At 43.5% G+C, this 20917-nt stretch overlaps 2 protein-coding genes across 2 annotated transcripts; both read right to left on the bottom strand.

Moving 5' to 3' along the window:
* Positions 1–2543: 2543 nt before the first annotated feature.
* Positions 2544–7131, bottom strand: LOC306708494 (uncharacterized protein; the record flags this gene model as incomplete). The annotated part of the gene is made up of 2 exons (XM_079176336.1): positions 2544–4849; positions 6939–7131. The coding sequence occupies 2 exons, from the start codon at positions 7129–7131 to the stop codon at positions 3219–3221; spliced, it is 1824 nt and encodes a 607-aa protein (XP_079032462.1). The 3' UTR covers positions 2544–3218.
* A 3314-nt stretch (positions 7132–10445) lies between these two features.
* On the bottom strand, positions 10446–15647 carry LOC306708225 (uncharacterized protein). The gene is made up of 2 exons (XM_079176007.1): positions 15542–15647; positions 10446–12843 (listed from the first exon to the last, which is right to left on the bottom strand). Exons 1-2 carry the CDS (start codon positions 15639–15641, stop codon positions 11783–11785), a joined length of 1161 nt encoding a protein of 386 aa, XP_079032133.1. The 5' UTR covers positions 15642–15647; the 3' UTR covers positions 10446–11782.
* Positions 15648–20917: the final 5270 nt, after the last annotated feature.

Here is a 20917-nt window from a genome sequence, read left to right on the forward strand (position 1 = left end):
TTCTCCTGTGTCCAGCGAGCGGGATGCAGAGGAGTCCACAAACAGTTCTAAATCAGCATTTGGCAGGGGCTGTCTGTGAGTCAATGAAGCTCACGTTGTGGGCCCTGCAGGCGGACTGGACCCAAGTGTGGAGGCTGAGGACTCTGCAGAACCGTTTTGATCCACGGTCGAGTGTGGGAGTTGGACCACTGATAACAGCGTAAAATAGTTTTAAAATCAATCTTGGTCAACTCAGAATGGTGCAGGGCTGTATCATTGATTCACAGGTGAACAATAATTCGCCGAATGGTGGTCGGGAGTGTGTGCAGCAGGCGTGGCAATTTAAACAGGATGTCGGGGGCCGTCGCTCCGGGGAAACAGTGTGTGGCTGCGTTGAAGAAATGGATATTCTTGATTATGGAATCCCCAACTATGAGTGTGATTGGGGAGAAGAGGGGACGATGAGATAACACTGCGCGTAATGCGCTTGGATGGAGGAGGCGAAGATTAAGCCAGTGGTGGTGGAGTGGACGGGGAAGGACTGAGGGAACGGGGGACAGGAGCTTGCCGCGGTGCTGGAGTAAAGAGCGGTATAGAGTCCTGGTGCGAGAGGAGGGCTCGGGAATGGCTGGCGTAGGGATCGTAGGGGACCGGAGGCTGTGGCACCGGATGTGGGATAGTGGAGGAGGCTGGGAATCCCTAACCAGAGGATGGAAGTCATGGAGGGCGAGGATATTGTATTTATTCTCCAGCTCGACGTTGAAGTGATGAGGGGTAGGAGAGGGATGCCTCCTTTTGCAGCTGCTGAGAGGGTGGACCAGGGTTCTAGATCGGATGGCGTGGAGCTGACCAGGGCTTTAGGCTTTGCCAGGAATCCTCATGGACTGTGACCGGAGGAGGCGCGTGGGCAGCATGACAGGAAGTGGTGGCATCATACATATGGGCGCTGGTTTTGTTGGTTTGTGCTGGACCGAAGATGATGGTGTCCATGAGCTTCTCGGCATCCTGGATCTTATAGAATGTAGATATTCTTCCTTTCAGCTCTATGATGGGGGGGTGAGTGGAGCCATTGTAGATGTGGTGGACGATGGGGATCCAACCCCGGCACCACAGCATTGTTCAGGTTTCAGCAAAGCTGATAGCTGATTCACAGAGGGTCCTGTTTTCAGTTTGCTGATTGTAGACACTCTGTATCTCTGGTCCCCGTGGCGTTAGTTCCAAAGCTAAAAGGTAAAAACAAGCCGTTAGTAGCCTCGGCAGGCTGTCCGGTCTGGGGAACGTTTAACTTAAAAGGTCTAGGTGTTGGCTGAGATTGTTGACCTAGTTTAAAACATATAGATTATAACAACCAGGATTTAAAAAGTGTAGCGAGAAATGTGGTTAAAACTGGATGAAAATGTCAATTTGTCAAAAAAGGGGAGCAGAGAAGCACACACAACGCCACACAATGCTAACGCATGTTCATAACCTCTCAAATTTGATGGCACTCTCCTGGTGTGGGTACTCGTACAGCAGGCAGTCAGTCAGGTAGTGAGCAGACACAGAGATCCCATTCCAGCCATCTGGATCACCGTACTATCTGATGAACTGAGTGATGGTTCTTTGGTCGTACTTTCCTGTCTCGCCATCCATGAAGTTTTGGCAACTGAGGAGTTAGGCCAGGTGAGCAGGTTCACATTTCAGGTGCATCATCTCCAAGATCTGCTTTGCCATGTAGGTGGGTGAGTCACCTGTCCGCCTGAGCTCGTCCATGAGCGATTTACATATGGCCTTCTTGTAGGTCATTATTGCTGGCCTTAAGTTTGTGAACCTCTTTGGGAGTTTGTCCAGCCACAGTGGGTTGTCAGCGTACCACCTCTTCCTGCACACTTTGCAGCATAGCCTGGATGACAACAGGCAGTACTGTCCAGTGACACCAGCAATCACACAAGGTCTACCAACACTTGCAGAGGCAACTTGAGGATGGGCACAACCTTCAATACACGGCAGAGTGTCATTGTTCCTCAGTCTAGCCATTAAGTTATCATTCTCTGGCTTCCATATGAAAAAGAGATGGAGCTGAAAGTACTATGGGGGAAGGAAGATCAGAGATGCTGTCAATTCATTCTTGCTTGGAAGAGAAACGCCACCATGACACCACCTTCATGGGGTTGCGCACAGGAATGGAGCCTGGCCAGAGACCCATCGTTACCAGCTCTGTCTTCATCCAGATCCTCTGCTGCTGCGAGTGGTATTTGGTTCTAAATGTGTATCTGGATCTGAGTTCCAAATACATTTTCATTTTATTTAAGTAAATAGTAAAAAATCTGTATAGAAATAAAGTGTTCCTAAGTAGCATGCTAGTGGCCACATGAATCAAAGGGCCACTGAAGCACCATGAGTATGTGGTATACGCAGGATAAAGAGTCCATTGTCCATGAAAAGTTTCAGTTTCTTATAATTTATTTCTGGAAAAACAGGCAAATGAAAGAACAAATTGAACTGCAGTTATTACGGTGAAAACATTGGCGGAACTTTTCAACTGTTTGTGAGTCATCATGAAAACAATTAGATCAGATTACTTGAACATTTGTCACAATAGTTCTTCTACTAAATCAAAGAGAGAAAAGTCTGTAAACAAAAGATTAACTATTCACGTCCTAAAACAAAGTTCCAGCTCATCAACACAAGGAACTAGAACTGAAATCTTTGCTGAATATGCAAGATTCTCCTTCCATCGGACAGAATCACTATATCTTAAAGAGATGAGGTCAGTAGAGGGTGATGTTGAATACAAAAGAAGGATGTAGATAATAAACCAGTATTATTTTTTTCTTCAGTTTTGGAACAAAATTGCAGTTTGTACAGTGAAACAAAATCAGGGAAGTAATGAATTTAAACGAGAGAAAACGTTGCTGAAGAGAAAGAAGGTTAAATATTTGCCTTAGTTTCATCACAGACGATAATTCAGCTCAAACCATGGTGCTGTATAGGGGACAAGAAATACTTTGACAATTTAACACAATATTAATGAACAAATACATGACTCACATGAGAAAATATCATAAAGACAAATACCAACAGAAGTTAAATTGATATGTAGCTTCACCTTAGCTGAATAAAGAGATTTTGGAATCTGTATCAGCCTGACAGTTTTTAAGTGTTTAAACATGTCTCATGTATTTCTGACACTCTCACCAATACAATTAAGATTTATGAAATTACAGAGACAAGAGAATATTTTATTTTAAACTGATCAACTAAACAGTTTCCCCCATGTGGACAGTCATGTGTTGTGTCAGGGTTCGCTTGTGTGCAAATACTTTACCACAAAGTGAACAACTAAATGCTTTCTCCCCTGCGTGGACAGTCATGTGTTGTGTCAGGTTTGACTTCTGTGCAAATGCTTTACCACAAACTGAACAACTAAATGCTTTCTCCCCTGTGTGGGCAATCATGTGAAGTTTCAGGTTTCTCTTTCGTGCACATCTTTTACCACAAACTGAACAACTAAATGGTTTCTTCCCAGCGTGGATAGACATGTGTTGTGTCAGGTTTCCATTATATGCAAATGCTTTACCACAAACTGAACAACTAAATGGTTTCTTCCCTGCGTGGAAAGTCATGTGTCGTGTCAGGTTTGACTTTCTTGCAAATGCTTTACCACAAACTGAACAACTAAATGCTTTCTCCCCTGTGTGGGCAATCATGTGAACTTTCAGGTTTCTCTTTTGTGAAAATGTTTTCCCACAAACTGAACAACTAAATGGTTTCTCCCCTGCGTGGATAGTCATGTGTCGTTTCAGGGATCCCTTTTTTGTAAATGCTTTACCACAAACTGAACAACTAAATGGTTTCTCCCGTGTGTGTACAGGCAAATGTTGTTTCAGTCGATACTTTAGTTTGAATTTTTTACTACAAACTGAACAACTAAATGGTTTCTCCGCTGTGTGGATAACCATGTGCTTTATCAGGGTTCCCTTTTGCGCAAACGCTTTACCACAAACTGAACAACTAAATGGTTTCTCCCCTGTGTGGACAGTCAAGTGATTTTTAAAAGCACTATGGATAACAAATCTTTTGCCACAAACTGAACATTGAAATGGTTTAACTCCTGTTTTGGACTCAGTGTCTTTCTTCAGATTTCTCTTGTGGTCAAAGCTTCCATCACATTCAGAGGAGCCAATTGATGTTTTTCCAGTATTACAGTCTGTATCACTTACAGGTACTTCATTGTTTTGAAGAGGGTTGAAATCTGACTGTGGTTTCTTAGTCTCCTCCCAATCTCTACTGTCATCAGTCTCACATTCAGAGGAGTGTGAAGTCTCATCAGCAGCTGGTTGTAAAGGACTATCTGGATCTGATCTGGATCTGGCTTCCTCTCCATCAGTTTCTGTTTTCAAACGCTCTTCCTCTCTGTTCTCCTGAGTTTGTCTTTGATGAAGCTGTGAGGACTGAGCTCCCTCTTCATCATCAAGCACATTTTTCAGAGAGTTTGAACCTGATTGGTGGTCTCTGTTCTGTTTCCAATCGTCACTGTCATCAGTCTCGGGTTCAGAAGAGTCTTCAGTCTCGTCATCAGGATCTGTATCTGAGTTCCTGTCTGGTTCTGGTCCTCCACAGTCCTCTCCATCAGCTTCTGTTTCCATCTGTTCAGTTTGTCTTTGATGAAGCTGTGAGGACTGAGCTTCCTCTTCATCATCTTCACTCTTCACAGGAGTGAATGAGAACTTGACATCAGCCTCCTCCAGACCTTGAAGCTGCTCTTCCTCCTGACTGGTCCGGAGTTCCTCCTGTTCCTCTTTAATGTGGGGGGGCTCTGGGTCCTGCTGGTCCAGACTGGAGCGCCACTCCTGCTGCTCTTCTTTAACCACCAACAGCTGCTGGACGTCTGTGGAGAATAATAAAATACATTCATATGTCTTAGGAATCTCATCACAACAAAGCTTTTTGGAGCTATATCAACAGCAGGAGAGCCATCAGGGTCAATATTGCAGACCTCCGCAATACGGACGGACAATTCATTAGCGACGACATGGGCAAGGCCGAAATCCTGAATCAGCAGCATGCAAATACATTCACATTCGAGGATGTGACCGCCATTCCTCAACCTGACCCGAAACTACTACACTCCGAGCTTAATCTTTCCATCACACAGGAATTGGTTCTGAAGAAGCTGCGCTCACTTCGAACTGACAAATCAGCAGGCCCAGACCAGATCCATCCCCGGGTCCTGAACGAGCTGGCAGATACCATGGCTCTCCCACTAAGCATTATATTTAGTACTAGCCTATCAAGCGGTGAGGTACCATAACAATGGAAACCAGCCACAGTGACACCAATCTACAAGAAGGGCGACAAATCCAACCCAGCCAACTATAGACCCGTCTCGCTGACATCGGCGATATGCAAGGTACTGGAGCGTATTATGTCAGAGGCAATAGTAGGACACCTGAAAAACAACAACCTCCAATGAGACCAGCAACACGGATTTACGTCGGGGAAATCAACAGTGACTAATCTCCGAGAGGCACTTGATATGTGGACGGAGGCACTAAGCCACAGTTTACCAGTAGATGTCATATTCCTGGACTATGCCAAGGCCTTCGACACGTCCTGCACAAACGCCTACTTGCACAGCTTTCCTCCTTCGGCATCAGAGATAATATTCTGCTATGGATCAGGAACTTTCTGACAAAGAGAAGACAGCAAGTAACAGTTTACGGGAAGCTCTCAAACTGGACTGAAGTAACTAGCGGTGTTCCACAGGGTTCCGTCCTGGGCCCGCTACTGTTCACCCTCTTCGTCAGTGACATTCCTGGTCTCCTCAGCAACTTCATATCCATGTTCGCCGATGATACAAAAATCTACCAAGCCATATTGGACGCCCACAAAACTCAACACACAAGTCTTCAAACTGATCTAGATCAACTCCAGGCCTGGTCAGTTCTGATGCAAATGCTCTTCCACCCCGAGAAATGCAAAGTCTTGCACCTCGGACACAACAACCCCATTTAAAACATTTGTTTTAAAAATAATTTGAACATTTAGGCATAACCACTTGTTAGGGTCATTTGGCACTCTGTCGATGCTTGGATGTCACGAAAAAGTGAAAAAAAAAAAAAAAAAAAAGTGAAAAACGTATTAGTTATTCATTATTGCATCTGATAATCTTTGACTAAATCATGACGTTGATGGCAGAAGTATTTCAATAAAGTAAAAGTTGAACCTGGTTGCTCACAGGCACACAGTTTTAAGCCAGCTACATAGATTGACTTATTCGGACCGTTGCTTATTTACATTTCCCATCCGATTTCAATGGGTGCTGTTTATATTCAGGGGTTTACGATCTACATGTTAGAAAACAAGTTTTTTTTCTCCAGTTAATTAGAATCTAGAGAGTTGTGTGGTTATAATCGCTGTTCACTCAAGAGGTGCGTGTTCAGGTTTACCTGGTGGAAAAATAATACCAGTGTTGTGCTAAGACTAACAGTGCAGTTTCCTCAAAGTAAAGTAGCATAGTGGAGGTATAACACATGTTAAAAATTGTAAAAAAAATAAATGTAATTCAAGTTTTAAAAAAAGGTAGTAAAAGTAAAATAGTAGCAAAACAATATTCAGTATAGTACAGCAGCATTGCATGTTGTAATTATTAAGTCTAAAAATGACAAAAGAAAAAAACGCAGCTCATCTGACTCAATTAACAAGGTTTCAAATGACAAGAACACTAAATATCAGGGAAAAAAGCTCCATACTTGAAAGGAAGAGGACGAGAAACTGTCATCTAAAAAGTACAATATGTACCTCTGAGATGTAGTGGAGGTGAAGTATAAAGCTGCAGAGTTTTTAAATACTTTAAGTACAGTACCTATACTTCTACTTCAGTACGCGATGTGAATACTTCAGTACGCGATGTGAATACTTCATTCCTCTCTGGTTTGTCAGCAGTTTGAAGTGATAATAAAACAGAGAGAACCAACCTGCTCTGTGTAGCCGAAGCTGAGGGATGAAAACAGCGTCCAGTAGTTTCCGTTGTCGCTCGTTCTCCTCTTTGGAACGAGAAAGTTCCTCCTCGTACTCTGCTATCGTTCTTTCAAACACACCAAATATCTCTTCATCAGTCGCAGTTAGTCGCTGGTTGAGTAAACATCTCAGCATTTGGACTTTAGACATTTTCTCACTCTGACCTGCGCTGTGTTGCTCGGGTCCGTCTACTTCCTGCTAGCATGCTAACGTCATTAGCTCCGTAGGTCACCAGGAGACAATGAAGCGAAACAACACAGAGTCCACTCAGACAGGTTCATGGGGACTTTGTGGGTCCATGAACAACACAGTTTAGTTTCTATAGAACAGAGACTCCGTCTAGCGCTGTGTAGGTCCGTCTCCGTCTATTTCCTGCTAGCACGCTACGCTAGCTTCGTTTAGCATTCGTGGCTAGCAGAGATGAGTCTGAGGTCAAACACATGCGGGCTCTGGTGGTTCACTCCGGTTGTTTGCTCGAATCTGATGAACTGTGTGATGGAAAGAGAAGGACTCACGAGGGAAACCGGTTTACAACAAGGAGGAACAAACTCTTTAACCAAACTCTGACCCAATGTCCCCCCTGAACCCTCAAACCCTGAACCCTCAAGGACTTACTGACGTCACCTGGTGAGGGCTTGAGATGGTGTAAATCACGTCACGTAAAAAATATGATTTGTACTTTGTACTCCCTGATTTGAACGTCTTCAGACTCTTTCCTCACAAGATGAGAAGTAACTTCATTTATCAAAACAGCTTCAATGACAGAAATCTAATATTTGATGAATAAATAAATAAATATTCTCTGATTTTATTTTTTGTTCCATCTTTAACCCTTAATGTTTCTGTGTAGATGTATTATGACAGACTGAACACACTGAGCCGTCCTATTTGTTTACCTTTTTTTGTTTACGTCTCCATGCGTTCACTGGTTACTCCGTGTTTAACATCACATTGCAATGATTTGTGGGTAATTCTCTTAGGCTAAGTATGCTGACTTACAGAAAGGGTTCTGTTGGGGAAAATCTAAATGACTAATGATAAGGTGTGCTTTAAAAGCTTGGTGTCCTTATGGGTCCTTTTTGTGTGAACTGCCTCACCACAGTTGTTTAGTCTATGCGAAAGAACACTCAGCAGCATGTCCTGGATTGAAATGATAATAAGGACTGTGGGAGCGTTAAGATGGGTACAGAGCTATGTTATGAGAACATAGCCTCCTGACTACTACATCGCGTGGAAGCCATTTTGTGTGTGTGTTATGCTTTCGTGACGTATTGCCTGTGACACTGTATTGTTTACTTGGTATAACTATCCGAGGCTCAGAGTCAGACCTCTGAGCAGCCTTGATCCATGTATACTGTATGTGAATCAACTCTGTCTCCTTCTTTGCAAAGAATAAATGTTAACTGATTTATGATTTTCCATCGGTCTTGCGAGAATTTTTCTAACATAGAATAAAGGGCTCAACATGTCTACAAGAGACTCAAACACTCGATGATTTGACAGAGGGACATCCCTCAGGGAGCGCGCCTCAAAGTCCGTGAGGGGGGACGTTGGGATCGGGCCCTCGAGTAGGCACGAGCAGCTCGGTGAGGAGTGTGGAAATGAGGATTACAATAAAAAGACAGGACTCGAAAGATCGAGGAGGGAATTTGATGTGTCAAAAGATTTGAGTGGGGATTTGACGCTGGACACCAACTGGACAATGAAGGACGCTGCTCTCTGACTTTGTACGGAGCACAGAGGACTGTGGACGAGGTGAAGCCCGGCCTCCACTCCCAAACCACAAAGGATTTATTACCTTTCCTTCCAGCCTCGGCACAGTAGGAAGTTAAAGTTAGAATCAGATCGTAATGAATTGGAAGTGAAGTAGAATTATTTGTGTGAGCTGTTGCTTTGTTTTGCTAATTATCCTGCAATAAATATCTAAACTGCATTTAAAGTAAATATTTCTGAGAATTCATTCACCAAGTAGTAAAGAGTACTCATGGCTGTAAAACGTATTACTGTGTGCATAACAACAAGAGAGTTCTGAATGATTGTCCTAGTTCCTAGTCCACTAAACAACCCCTTATAGCTTAATCCTAGCTATCAAAACCTATCCTGGCACCGTACCAAGAGCCTCGATCCATTAGAGGAAAGCTGCCATTAACTGGAAGCAGGGGAGACGTCAGGAGGGACGGTAGTGAGCGAGCCCACCAGCTTAGTAACCTTTGAAGAGAGAGCTGGTTTACTAGTTAGCAGCGTATCGGGGCTTGAAACTCCCGGATCTAACAGTGTGTACATTTCCTGCATCATATGCTCAACTGTCTTAGTGGTAACAAGACTTGGAGCCACTGGTTTAATCATTAAACATTTATTGCGATTAAATGTAACGTGTAATGTTTTTAAGGTAAAGTCTTGATATGAAAAATGGCCAGTATAACTATAGATGTCATTTAAGTGGAGAACTTCATCCAAGTTAACCAGAGACCTCCACACCAGTGGTGTAACCGACCACGGATCGATCCGTGGTCGGTTCGGTTCACACCTCACGGTTCGGTTCACTTGTGAACCGCGGATCAATTGAGTCTTTTTTTTGTCTTTCTTTTGCGTAATTTAAGTCGCAAGTTTGGGAGCATTTTGTCTTCTCTGTAACTAATAATGACGGGATGAGGGTGGTGGGACAAACCCGTTACTGTATGTGGCCGTTGTAGACATACGACAGCGGCAATACATCGGACATGTCCGCACATGAAGCGCCGCCATCCGGTCTGTCAGCGACGGGGGACCCTCCGGTGTGGAAAACAAAGGATTTCAAAATCTGGTTAAAGTGCTCGAGTCACTCTACGAAATCCACTCACGCACCACTTCAGTGTGAAGCTCGTTCCTCTATGAAGAGGAAAAGACTGACCGCTCACTCATCACTGTGGACCTGTAGACACGCCCCCTCAGTGAGCGTCACACAGACACACACCTGGTGCAGGAGCTGACAGAAGTATCAGAGTGAAGCTAGACAGGCCCGACAGTAATATCACCACAGAAAGGTCGACCCCTCTCCCCAGACAATGGAGAGATTTAAAGTTGTAGACCATTTAACAGTAATGGTAAACATTACTTCAGTGTATTTGAATGACATAACCTGACAGTCAATATTGATCAAAGCACGAGGGCATCAACAGACCTCATGTTGCACTTAAATTTAACAGAATTGAATATTGTTGAATGTTTTATTTTTGTTTATTTCATTTTGTTTCAAATTGGACATCTTCAACATTTTAGTTTTCATGGAACACTTTAGCCCAAAGTTCTTTGTTTTAAGCGTTCTAAAAGTTCTAAAGAAATAGAAAGCAAAGTTATATTTGACTCCTCCCCTTTTCTTTGCTGATCCGAAAATTGATCCGAACCGTGAGGTTTGTGATCCGTTGCACTTCTACTCCGCAGCCCGTTCCTTTGACTTCAGTCCCTGGAATGAACAGTCGGTTCCCTTTCACCAGACCAGTGAGCAGCCTAAAAATATTCCAACTAGCTTTCTGCCGCTTTCACAGACTGTTCGTTCACGCTAACGTCAGACACACCTGAGAGATCCTCTATTCAGTGTATTTATTATAGATAACACTCCAAAAGCTTGAAGAATAACTTGATATAGTTAAATCATTATTTTAATCAATACATACATGACACATGCAAAATTACAAAACACTGCAGAAACAAATAACAGAATCTAAATAGTTGTGTAGCGTCATCTTAGCTCAGGCGTCGGCAACCGTTCCATCCAAAGAGCCGTTTATCATTTTCCACTAAATAAAATTCATCTGGAGCCGCAAAAGCTATTTGATGTCACAGCTTATAAAGTTGTATAGTTATATTACATATACAAAAACTATAGTTTGTTGTATTTGTGAAAATATAGAACAAGAATAAAGACACTTCTTGACATTTTGTTGCTATTTTACATGTTCAAACTCTATGAAGAGGAGAGTTTGCTGCAGCAGTTGAGGAATCGCTCTTTGTCGCTCATCTCCAGCGTGACGCTTTCTGCTTGTTCTGGAAGTGACATTCAACATTACATGTGTTGCACATATCAAGCACACAGGTAAGCAGCATCGTTGGCAGTGAAAATAAATGAATACGTCCACGCAGAATTAAACTCTATTTTCCTCCGTGACTTTTCTTTTTTGGGATTTATCCGTTGATAGCTTACCGAGGGCGGGGCTCTGCAGATCATGATCAGCCACCTGCAGGGAAAGACTCTGACAGGTGTAATAGGATGTGACGCACATTTTAGTTGACAAAATATTACAACATTTGTATTTAAGGTCAGGTGTTGCTGACCTTGTTGTCTTTACTAGCAGCAGCTGTTCAGTTAAAGTCTGCATTATTACAGAGGAAGCAGCTGTTATCGGAGCGATAAGCGAGCAGCGTGTCCAGCGGGGTTATCAGACCTACGGAGCGGCCGTCTGAAGTCACAATAGCAGCTTTGAGCAACCAATCTACTTCCTGTTTACACCGTCACCCACCCGCATGCCCAGTGTACGTGAATAGTCGCGTGATAGTCGATTTCAGGCGTTTAAGTCTGGACGGAGATCATTTAGAAAACGATGCTGAAACGCCGTGTGGACGGAGATCGTTTAAAACGAAGACGTATTGGTGTGGATGTAGACTCAGGGAGCTGCAGAGGGGCTGAAGAGCCGCGGGGTGCCGACCCCTGGATTAGCTGAAAACAGAAGCTTATTTTCGAGTCGGCATCAGCCAGACAGTGTTGAGTTTTTCCTTCAGTACTTCAACCCTGAAGAAAATGACAGCCTCGTTCATTTCTGCTGCTCTAACCAACACACTTGTGATTTTTTACATAACAGAGCCGAGTGAATCTTTTGTCGCAAACTGTACAACAAAGTGGTTTCTCCCCTGTGTGGACAGTCAAGTGTCGTTCCAGATCTCCCTTCTGTGTGAACTTTTTACTACAATATGAACAACTAAATGGTTTCTCCCCCGTGTGGACAGTTAAGTGTCGTCTCAGATGTCCCTTTTGTGCAAATGTTTTACCACAGACTAAACAATTAAATGGTTTCTCCCCTGTGTGAGTAGCCAAGTGTCGTCTCAGATTTTGCTTTAGTGTGAAAGTTTTACTACAAACTGAACAACTAAATGGTTTCTCCCCAGAGTGGACAGTCAAATGTGTTCTCAGATTAAAATCATGTGCAAATCTTTTACTACAAACTGAGCAACTAAATGGTTTCTCCCCTGTGTGGACAGTCAAGTGTCGTCTCAGAACACTTTGTCGAGCAAATGTTTTGCCACAAACCGAACAAAGAAATGGTTTCACTCCTGTTTTGGACTCAGTGTGTTTCTTCAGATTTCTCTTGTTGCCAAAGCTTCCAGCACATTCAGAGGAGCTGATTGATGTTTTTCCAGTATTACTGTCCATATCACTTACAGGTACTTCTGACTGAGGTTCCTTAGTCTCCTCCCAATCTCTACTGTCGTCAGTCTCAGGTTCAGAGTAGTTTAAAGTTTCATCGGTAGCTGGTTGTAAAGGACTATCTGGATCTGATTTCCTGGCAGGTTCTGATCCTCCACAGTCCTCTCCATCAGATTCTGTTTTCAAATGCTCAGCTTCTCTGTTCTCTCCAGTTTGGCTTTGATAAAGCTGTGAGGACTGAGCTTCCTCTTCATCATCTTCACTCTTCACAGGGACAGAAGTGAATGGGAAATTGATATCAGCCTCCTCCAGCCATTGAAGCTGCTCTCCCTCCTGACTGGTCCAGAGTTCCTCCTGTTCCTCTTTAATGTGTGGGGGCTCTGGGTCCTCCTGGTCCAGACTGGAGCTCCACTCCTGCTGCACAGGGGGACCCACCTCTCTTCTCATCAACAGTTGCTGGACATCTGTGGAGACAAAATGAAAAACATACAGACGCTTTAGAAAAACTGTAGTTTAATGTTAACACTTATTCAGTAGTTAAAAGATCAAAATGAGCTCCACCAACAACAACTGTCAAATTCTTATTTTGCATTAATGCACGAGTAATCTCACGACCTAATGGTTAATAGTACAACAGTCAGAGAGCAAAGACCGGTAGCAGAGTCACATCCTTTGGCCAGGAGCAAAGCTTAGTCCACTGCTCCGCCGGCCCCTCCTGGGAACCAACAGCAGGCTGTCGGTGGTCCAGGCCAAATTTCTGGGCCTGCTGGAGGGAAGAGAGGCACGGGAAAACCAACACCTGGGATGACAGGGAGCAGACTGTCGGACCCTGCTCCAGTAAATATGTTTTCTAAACGGGGTCTGGGGCTTGAAAACACCCCTTTCTCTACCCATGCTTCTCCAGCCCACAATAACCCTCCTTCTCACGAGCATGATCGTTTTCGCCTCCCCCTTCCTGGAAGTTGTCTCGACTAGATAAACCCCCCCCCCAGCACAAGGCAGCTCCTCACCACAATCAGATATGCTGACCCTGTAGCTAAATCCTTTCGAACTTCAGCACTGAATCCTCCCTTACATGCTGCCTCTTCAATCTCCTTTGTCGCAACCCATGCTGCGACTGGATCAGCTAAACAACCTCCTGTGGTTAAGACCTTCAACCTGCAGCTTCCTTACCCGAGGGCTTCATATCCTTCAGCTCCAACTATACCAGCTACTGCTGGTGTCCTTCCCTTACCTCACTTCTAAGCCACTGGTGCGGCGCTATTTTGACAACACACTCAAGCTCCCGCTGGTGTTCTCCCTCAAGCTGCCACTAGGGTCCATCCTAGCTCCCTTGCTGCTCCTTCGTAGCCTTGTCTTCAACAACAACCAGTGGTGTCACCCGCCACATTGCCCTTTTACCACTCTGCTGCTTTCAGGTAGCGCTACCAAGGCCCTTCATTCACTCACATCATCCACGATGACCTGATCATCAACTAAACCCTACCATCCTGTAGCTACAATATTACACAGCGGAAGCGGCACACAGACACCTTTAGCCCCAAAGGACGAGCCCTCCAATCTCACAGTCTAAATAAGATAAGATTAGAATCCCGCTGCTACTGCCCATCAGGAAAGGTGACAAAGACCCTGGCATATTCTGCGATTCCTCAGAAAAGGCCCACAGTTTATTTGAGTAAGGTGAAAGAGCAAGACAGTCTAACGAGGCCTTTGTTATGGCCCGCTTTAGAGTAGAACCCAGATGCCACCTCATAGTACCTTGTCTTGAGTTATGTGCTGCCCTTACTGGAGCCCAGCTGCCTGAACTGCTGCAAACTGCAAAATCTTTGTCCCTATCCGGATAACACAGATCTTGCAGCTTACTAACTGTGGATTGGAAGTATGTTTCATCTGCCTTGAACTCAGCAGATGAGCTTTACAGAGGCTGCTCGAGCTAGTAGCTCCCAGTCGCTGGGCCACAGGACCTCCTATCCAAGCGAAGATGGCACCACAGTTAAGTTCTGGCGAACCATTTCTGGACTCAGTATATCAAATCCTACTTCCCTACTCTTCAGCCAAAGAAATTGTTCATGGACACTCCCAACCATCGATATTATTGTCACCGACCCACAGCTGCCATGAACCCTTTGGCCCAAACGAAGGGTCCAATGTCTCCTACCTGGTTCGGATGGAAATGTTTTTGTGGCAGAGGCCAGTATTAAAAAGGGGAGGACCTATAGGCGCCCCGTTCGTAAGCTGAATGCCTTAGATGCCACCCTGGAGGAGGACGATATACCACTCAAAGACGCTTCTCAGAGGTTAAATATGAAAACCATATTTGAGGGGCAGCTGTTGTGAAGAGCAGGTCTGGAGGCGGAGCTAACTGAGGAACTGGAAGGGGATTCAGCTTCATATGGGATTGACTTCATTTGTTGCCCTTTTGCACTTACCTGCAGCGGAACCCTCTGCTCTCTACTGGTAACAAATATTTGTGTAGTATTTATGATTCATATTTTTGGGTTAGATAAAATCAGCATGGGCTGTGCCAGCCTCATCTACCAGCTGTTAACCCTCTGAACCCCAAAAGCAGTTTCGGGCTGTTTTTTGCTCCCGTCACATAGAATCTCTCTGTGGCCTATGGAAACAACACAATCGTGTTTAGAAGTTGAGAGAACTCAAACATGTATTATGTGCCGTATAACACAGTTATAATGCCAGAAATCAGAACGTTTCTTTTATAATTAATTTTACAAAAAATTGGAAAACACTGGAATCTATACATCCAACAGTTTGAGGTACACAAGAGTTACCACTATTCGAAAAAAGAAGGCTCCATGTGCTATATACATTTATATATTTAACTATTCACATTTTTACAACCCTTTACTTCCAGCCTCTCCTCTCTGCTCTGTGCTCAGCAGTTCAGTCAAAGTTTAACTGAATTATTGTTTTACCGGATCGGATTAGAGTAAACGGTTTATTTAGGGGAGAAGTTTAAATTACACATGTAGAATAAAATGTTGTTGACGAAATATCACAATTTTAAGCTTAGTTTAGTTTATTTTTCTTATTGAAGCGTTTGTCACATAAAGTGTTCAAGAACCGCTGGAAAGATGAACATCTGATGACAGTTTTTACAGCTTCTTTACGGTGATAAACGGTGTAATTTTGGCGAATACTCACGTAGAGATCGAGTACCTCCGCACTGTGCCTTGGCTTGTATGTGAAAGGTTTGACCGTGTCCTGCAGCCACGGCCTTCTGTCGCGCTCTGCGCCGCGCCATCGCTTGTCTGTGCAGAACCCGACGACGCTCTGCGGCCTCCGGCGTTTGTCGCGCTCTGTGCCGAGCCATGGTCTGTCTGTGCGAAGCTCGACGACGCTCTCCGGCCTCTGGTGATTCTTGGGCTCTGTGCCGAGCCATTGCCCGTCTGTGCGATGCTCGACGACGCTCTGCGGCCTCTGGTGATTCTTGAGCCCTGTGCTCCACCACGGCCTGTCTGTGCAAAGCTCGACCGAGTTCTGCCGCCTCTGCCTTTTGTTGTGCTCTGCGCTGTGCCATGGCTATTCTGTGCGAGTCTTTGCGGCGCTTTGCAGCTTCCGGCGTCTCGTTTGCCAGCTGTTGGCGTTTCTTTATTATATAAAGGGCCCGTCGATACTCGGCCTGTTGTTGTGTTTCTGTCGTGCGAGATACTTTCCTTCTCTCCGACTCCCTTTTTCTGCGACACTCCGTTTGTTGTAGCGTTTCTGTCGTGCGAGTTATTTTCTTTCTCTCTGCGTCCTTTTTTCTGCGACACTCCGTTTGCTGTAGTGTTTCTGTCATGCGAGCTCTTTTCTTTCTCTCTGCGTCCTTTTTTCTGCGCTTATCTGGGTTTGATTTGTAGCGCGGCATAGCGACAGCAAAACCACAAAAGCCGAGACCGTCAAATGTGTAAGAAGGACCTCTGGTGAGTCACCGAATCTGCAGAGGAACGTGATACACAAACGTGTTATTGATTGTATGCTGATCACAATAGATAAATACATCCTGAAGAGCAAATGCAGGAGCTACATAACTACAACACATACATAATGTAGCGAATATAAACATGCAGAAATACTGCCACAGTAATGCACGGAGCATAACAGTTGAGCAACATGTACAATGTACAGACCAAACATCTCTTCAGCAGTGACTCAGAGTTTGAACTTTAGACATTTCCACTAAAACAAACGGTTTGCTCACTCTGACCTGTTGCTAGGTTACGTTCGCGTCCGTCTACTTCCTGCTAGCATGCTAACGTCATTAGCTCCGTAGGACACCAGGAGACAATCCGGACGTTTGCAATGAAGCGAAACGACACAAGAGTCCACTCAAGACAGGTTCATGTGGACTTTGTGGGTCGATGAACAACACAGTTTCGTTTCTATCGAACAGAGACTCCGACTAGCGCTGTGTAGGTCCGTCTCCGTCTATTTCCTGCCAGCACGCTACGCTAGCTTCGTTTAGCATTCGTGGCTAACAAGAGATGAGTCTCGAGCTAAAAACGCCCCATAAATGTGCACATAAGTCCTCTTAAACAAGCGTCTTCACACTGTGGTTGTATGTGATGGACTAGTGGGACTGACGGGTGCAACCCTCTTCAGACAGACTCCGCTTTGCTAATGTTAGCCTCAGTCAGTACAATTGCTTCCGGTACCTCCTCCGCTTCTTCTTCTTCTTCTTCTTCTTCTTCTTCTTCTTCTTCTTCTTCTTCTTCGAGGTTTGACGGTAGTTTTCACTCACGACGTTGCAGTGCTGCCACCTTCAGGTTTTATTCTCCCCCAGTATTCACATTCTTAAAGCCGCTTTTCCAGTAAAGTTGTCCATAAAACCCTAAATAACGACTTCCTCCTTTAAAAACACTAATATACTTTGATGTAAGTGTGATGTATTGTCTTTCTGTCATATCATTTACTGATATAAGCATATAATAATACAATTATTATAATAATGCTTAATATTTCACATTAATAATAAAAACGACGTCCCTGAAAAACCAAGGAATCAGGAGAGTAAAAAATAAAGATGTGAATACATTTACAGCTGTTATTGAGTCATCATCAAAAGTAGTTAGTTGATTGGCCAGTCTGCGTTCGAGGGGCGGGGCTTAGAGAAGGATCAATTAACCCCAGTTCATATTAAAATGTTGGTCCTGCCTTAGTTGTAGCAATAAATTGCGGTTCAGCGTTTACAGTAAAGTCAAAATAAGGAAGTAACGACTTCAAACTGGAGAGAAAACTTTTCTGAATAATAAGAATCTTAAATACTTGATTCAGTTTCATCACCGCTGATCAAGCCACAGTGCTGTATGAAGGGCAGAAAACTGTTTTAGACAATTTAATTAAAATGTAATGACATACAATTACCAACAGAACTCAATGGTCGTGGAGCTTCATCTTGGCTTGATGACGTATGGAGTTAAAACTAATCTCCTCCTCCTCCTCCTCCTCCTCCTCTGTGGACTCTGGGCTGTAGTCCTCTGGGATGCTTTCAGCGCTGCCAGGTACTTGCGTTCAAACTCGAAGTAGCTTTTACAGGCAGCTGGAAGATGAACTCAATAAGTATGTTATAGATGAATAAAGCCGCAGAAAAAGACCGTTGCGCGGTAGTTTTGATAAGTTAACTCACGTAGAAGGATGTCATGATGCAACGCTGTGCAAATCAGGCCTCGCAGCCAGAGCTTCGACCAAGTAAGACGTGACCGCCTCGTTGTGAGGAGACTTCATTCTGTGATATTGTAAATAGATCAGAGGACGTGTGTTTTTACGTTTACACAGCAAAATGCATGTAGAAAATATAAATATTTTTAATCTCACCCTTGCGCCATAGCGTCTTCTATTCGCTGTGGAGTTGTGAAGACGACGCACCGTTGCCTAAAATCATCCAGGTTTCAGTAGTTTGTAGTCGGGCTGTACGACGCGGTCAACATGATATCACAACAAATAGAAAGGTTTGAAGGCAGATACTTTCTTCCTGCTGTACATTTAAACTTACACTCGTTCTGCTCAAGCACTCATAGAGTTTCTCACTGTTCAAACAATATATAGTCTTACCGCAATTTTTTAATTGCGTGCCCGTCTTTTCCTCTTCGTCTCCAAGGAGAGTGTTCAGTAAAGCGGTTTCTCTTCGTCTGAACTGGCTGAAAGGAGTCGACGGCGATGACGTCCAGGCAGAGGATCTTCTGGGGTGACGGTGGGACTCCGGCCGGCCGAGACGCTCTGTTGAATCCAAGCAGCAAAGAGATTAAAATAAATAAAATGCTGCAATCGTGCTCTGCTTTTCAGGAAGTAAATATTCAGGTGCAACAACAATCATTCATTTCTTTTTATATTCGGTGTTCAGCTGTGTCAAGAGTCATATAATCATATTCATGCACATCCTCTGGAATTTACAGTGCTGCTTACTGACAAAAACCAAACTTTTCATGCAGTGAAAAGCTTCTGGAACATTCAGAGGAGCTAACTGATGAACTTCCAGTATTGCAGGTCACTTACAGGTACCTCATCATTTTGCAGATGGTTTAAATCTGACTGAGGTTTCTTAGTCTCCTCCCAATCTCTACTGTCATCAGTCTCACATTCAGAGGAAGGTGACGTCTCGTCATCAGCAGCTGGTTGTAAAGGACTATCTGGATCTGAGTTCCTGTCTGGTTCTGGTCCTCCACAGTCCTCTCCATCAGCTCCTGTTTCCATCTGTTCAGTTTGTCTTTGATGAAGCTGTGAGGACTGAGGTTCCTCCTCTGTTGCAGACCCTGTATAACATACTTGGACCTCATTCAAACTAAAACAAACTACCTGGCTGGTTTTACATCAGCACATCTGGAGATACGAGGTTTTCACTGGACAGGAAGGAGATGACGAACTATCATCTGAAAAGGAACTAAAGCGGTTAGACGTGTGGTGAAGTAAAAAGCACAATATTTACCTCTGAGATGTAGTAGAGCAGAACTATTGAGCTGCAGAATATTAATACTCTGGTACAAGTACCTCGACTTTGTACTTCATTAATGTAGCCTTCTTCGTTACATTCCACCTCAGCTTGTAACACAGTGTGTTCAGTGTGATATTCATGCTCAGCAGTTTAAACACGCGCTAAACAAGCGAGGAACATCCGGTTCCGCTGCAACATGCTGGGTCGGCTCGAAAATAAAAGCCCATGAGATTATAAAAAAAGAATTTAAATTACTTTCCAAATCTGCCATACAGAAAGTGGGTCATATATATATATATGTATACGTGTACATATATACATGCATATATTTCTCAGATTTCCAGTAAAGTCCCAAAGTCAACATTTATTTAAAAAAGAAAAATGCTACCATTTACAAAATCCCCAACATGTTTATATCCATCTAAATATTCTTCTTCAATCCTTATTTATTGTCATTAAGCCTTTAAAAAACTAAACTTTCACAAAAGAAAACCACTTTCTTCTCCAATTTCTGAAATCCACCATTTGCACCATTTGCAGGCTCACCGAGCTTTAAATGGGAGATGAGGTTTAACTCATGTTACACCAAAAACAACACTATGATTAACTAACAAAACTGGATTTCGACACGCCATAAATGGACTTGCGCCATGCACTCTAGACTAGACCGTCGGCTATAGATCATTTAAATAGGACCCTTAGTGTCAGTGCGGTAAATCAACTAATCGTATTTCTACTTCGTAATTAGGACGAGCTAGAAAATAGATCGGAAGTGACAAGCAACTGTAGGATGCATTGGAGACGCGACGAATCCAAACATGCACCATTTTATTAAAACAAAAAGGGGAATGTGTCTGTGTTGTTTGGCCCTTGTCAATGATATTTCACACAGTTTATTATATAATTGGATTGTTATTACAGATACCATCACATAAGCAGCATTTTGTCATTATTCATAGTAATCTATAACTGTTCTGATGTTGTAGCGCATATGAATACAGAACTTTTACTTGGAACAGAGTATTTTATTGTAGAAAATGGAGACACGACAGAATGCAATTTGCTACATTATAATTGGACAAACCCAACCAACAAGACACATAGAGGTCACTTGTTAGAGACGTTAACGATGATGTATTTACAGTTTTACTACAAAGAGCCCTGTCCATCTGCTATACTAATTGGTATTCATATTCTTTTTTTGAAATATTGTATAATTTTGGCCTCGGACAAACCCTTATTTAAATTAAAATGATCGCAGGCTTGAAATCTGAACCCATCCTTCAAAAGGCAAATGGGAAAATCCAACACCTCAGCGGTTGAATTGTGTCCAATCAGATTTAGTCGGTAGACTTGTGACTTCAGCGAAATAACACCCAATACAGTGTGAGCATTTCAAGAGACCACTGAACTGTGAATACATTTTGTTATTTGGAGGGAAGTCATTAAATTAATAAATCACATTTTAAAACAACAAACAGTGCTGTACCGTGGACATTAAATACTTTGACAATTTAAAAATGATGCCAATGTGACACCAAAAACACAGCATCCAGAAAACACCAAACTATGACACAGAGGAAAAATGATTAAGTAGCTTCATCTCAGCT

Source organism: Pholis gunnellus (assembly GCF_910591455.1).
Source record: "Pholis gunnellus genome assembly, chromosome: 16".
In the NCBI taxonomy this organism is placed as follows: domain Eukaryota; kingdom Metazoa; phylum Chordata; class Actinopteri; order Perciformes; family Pholidae; genus Pholis; species Pholis gunnellus.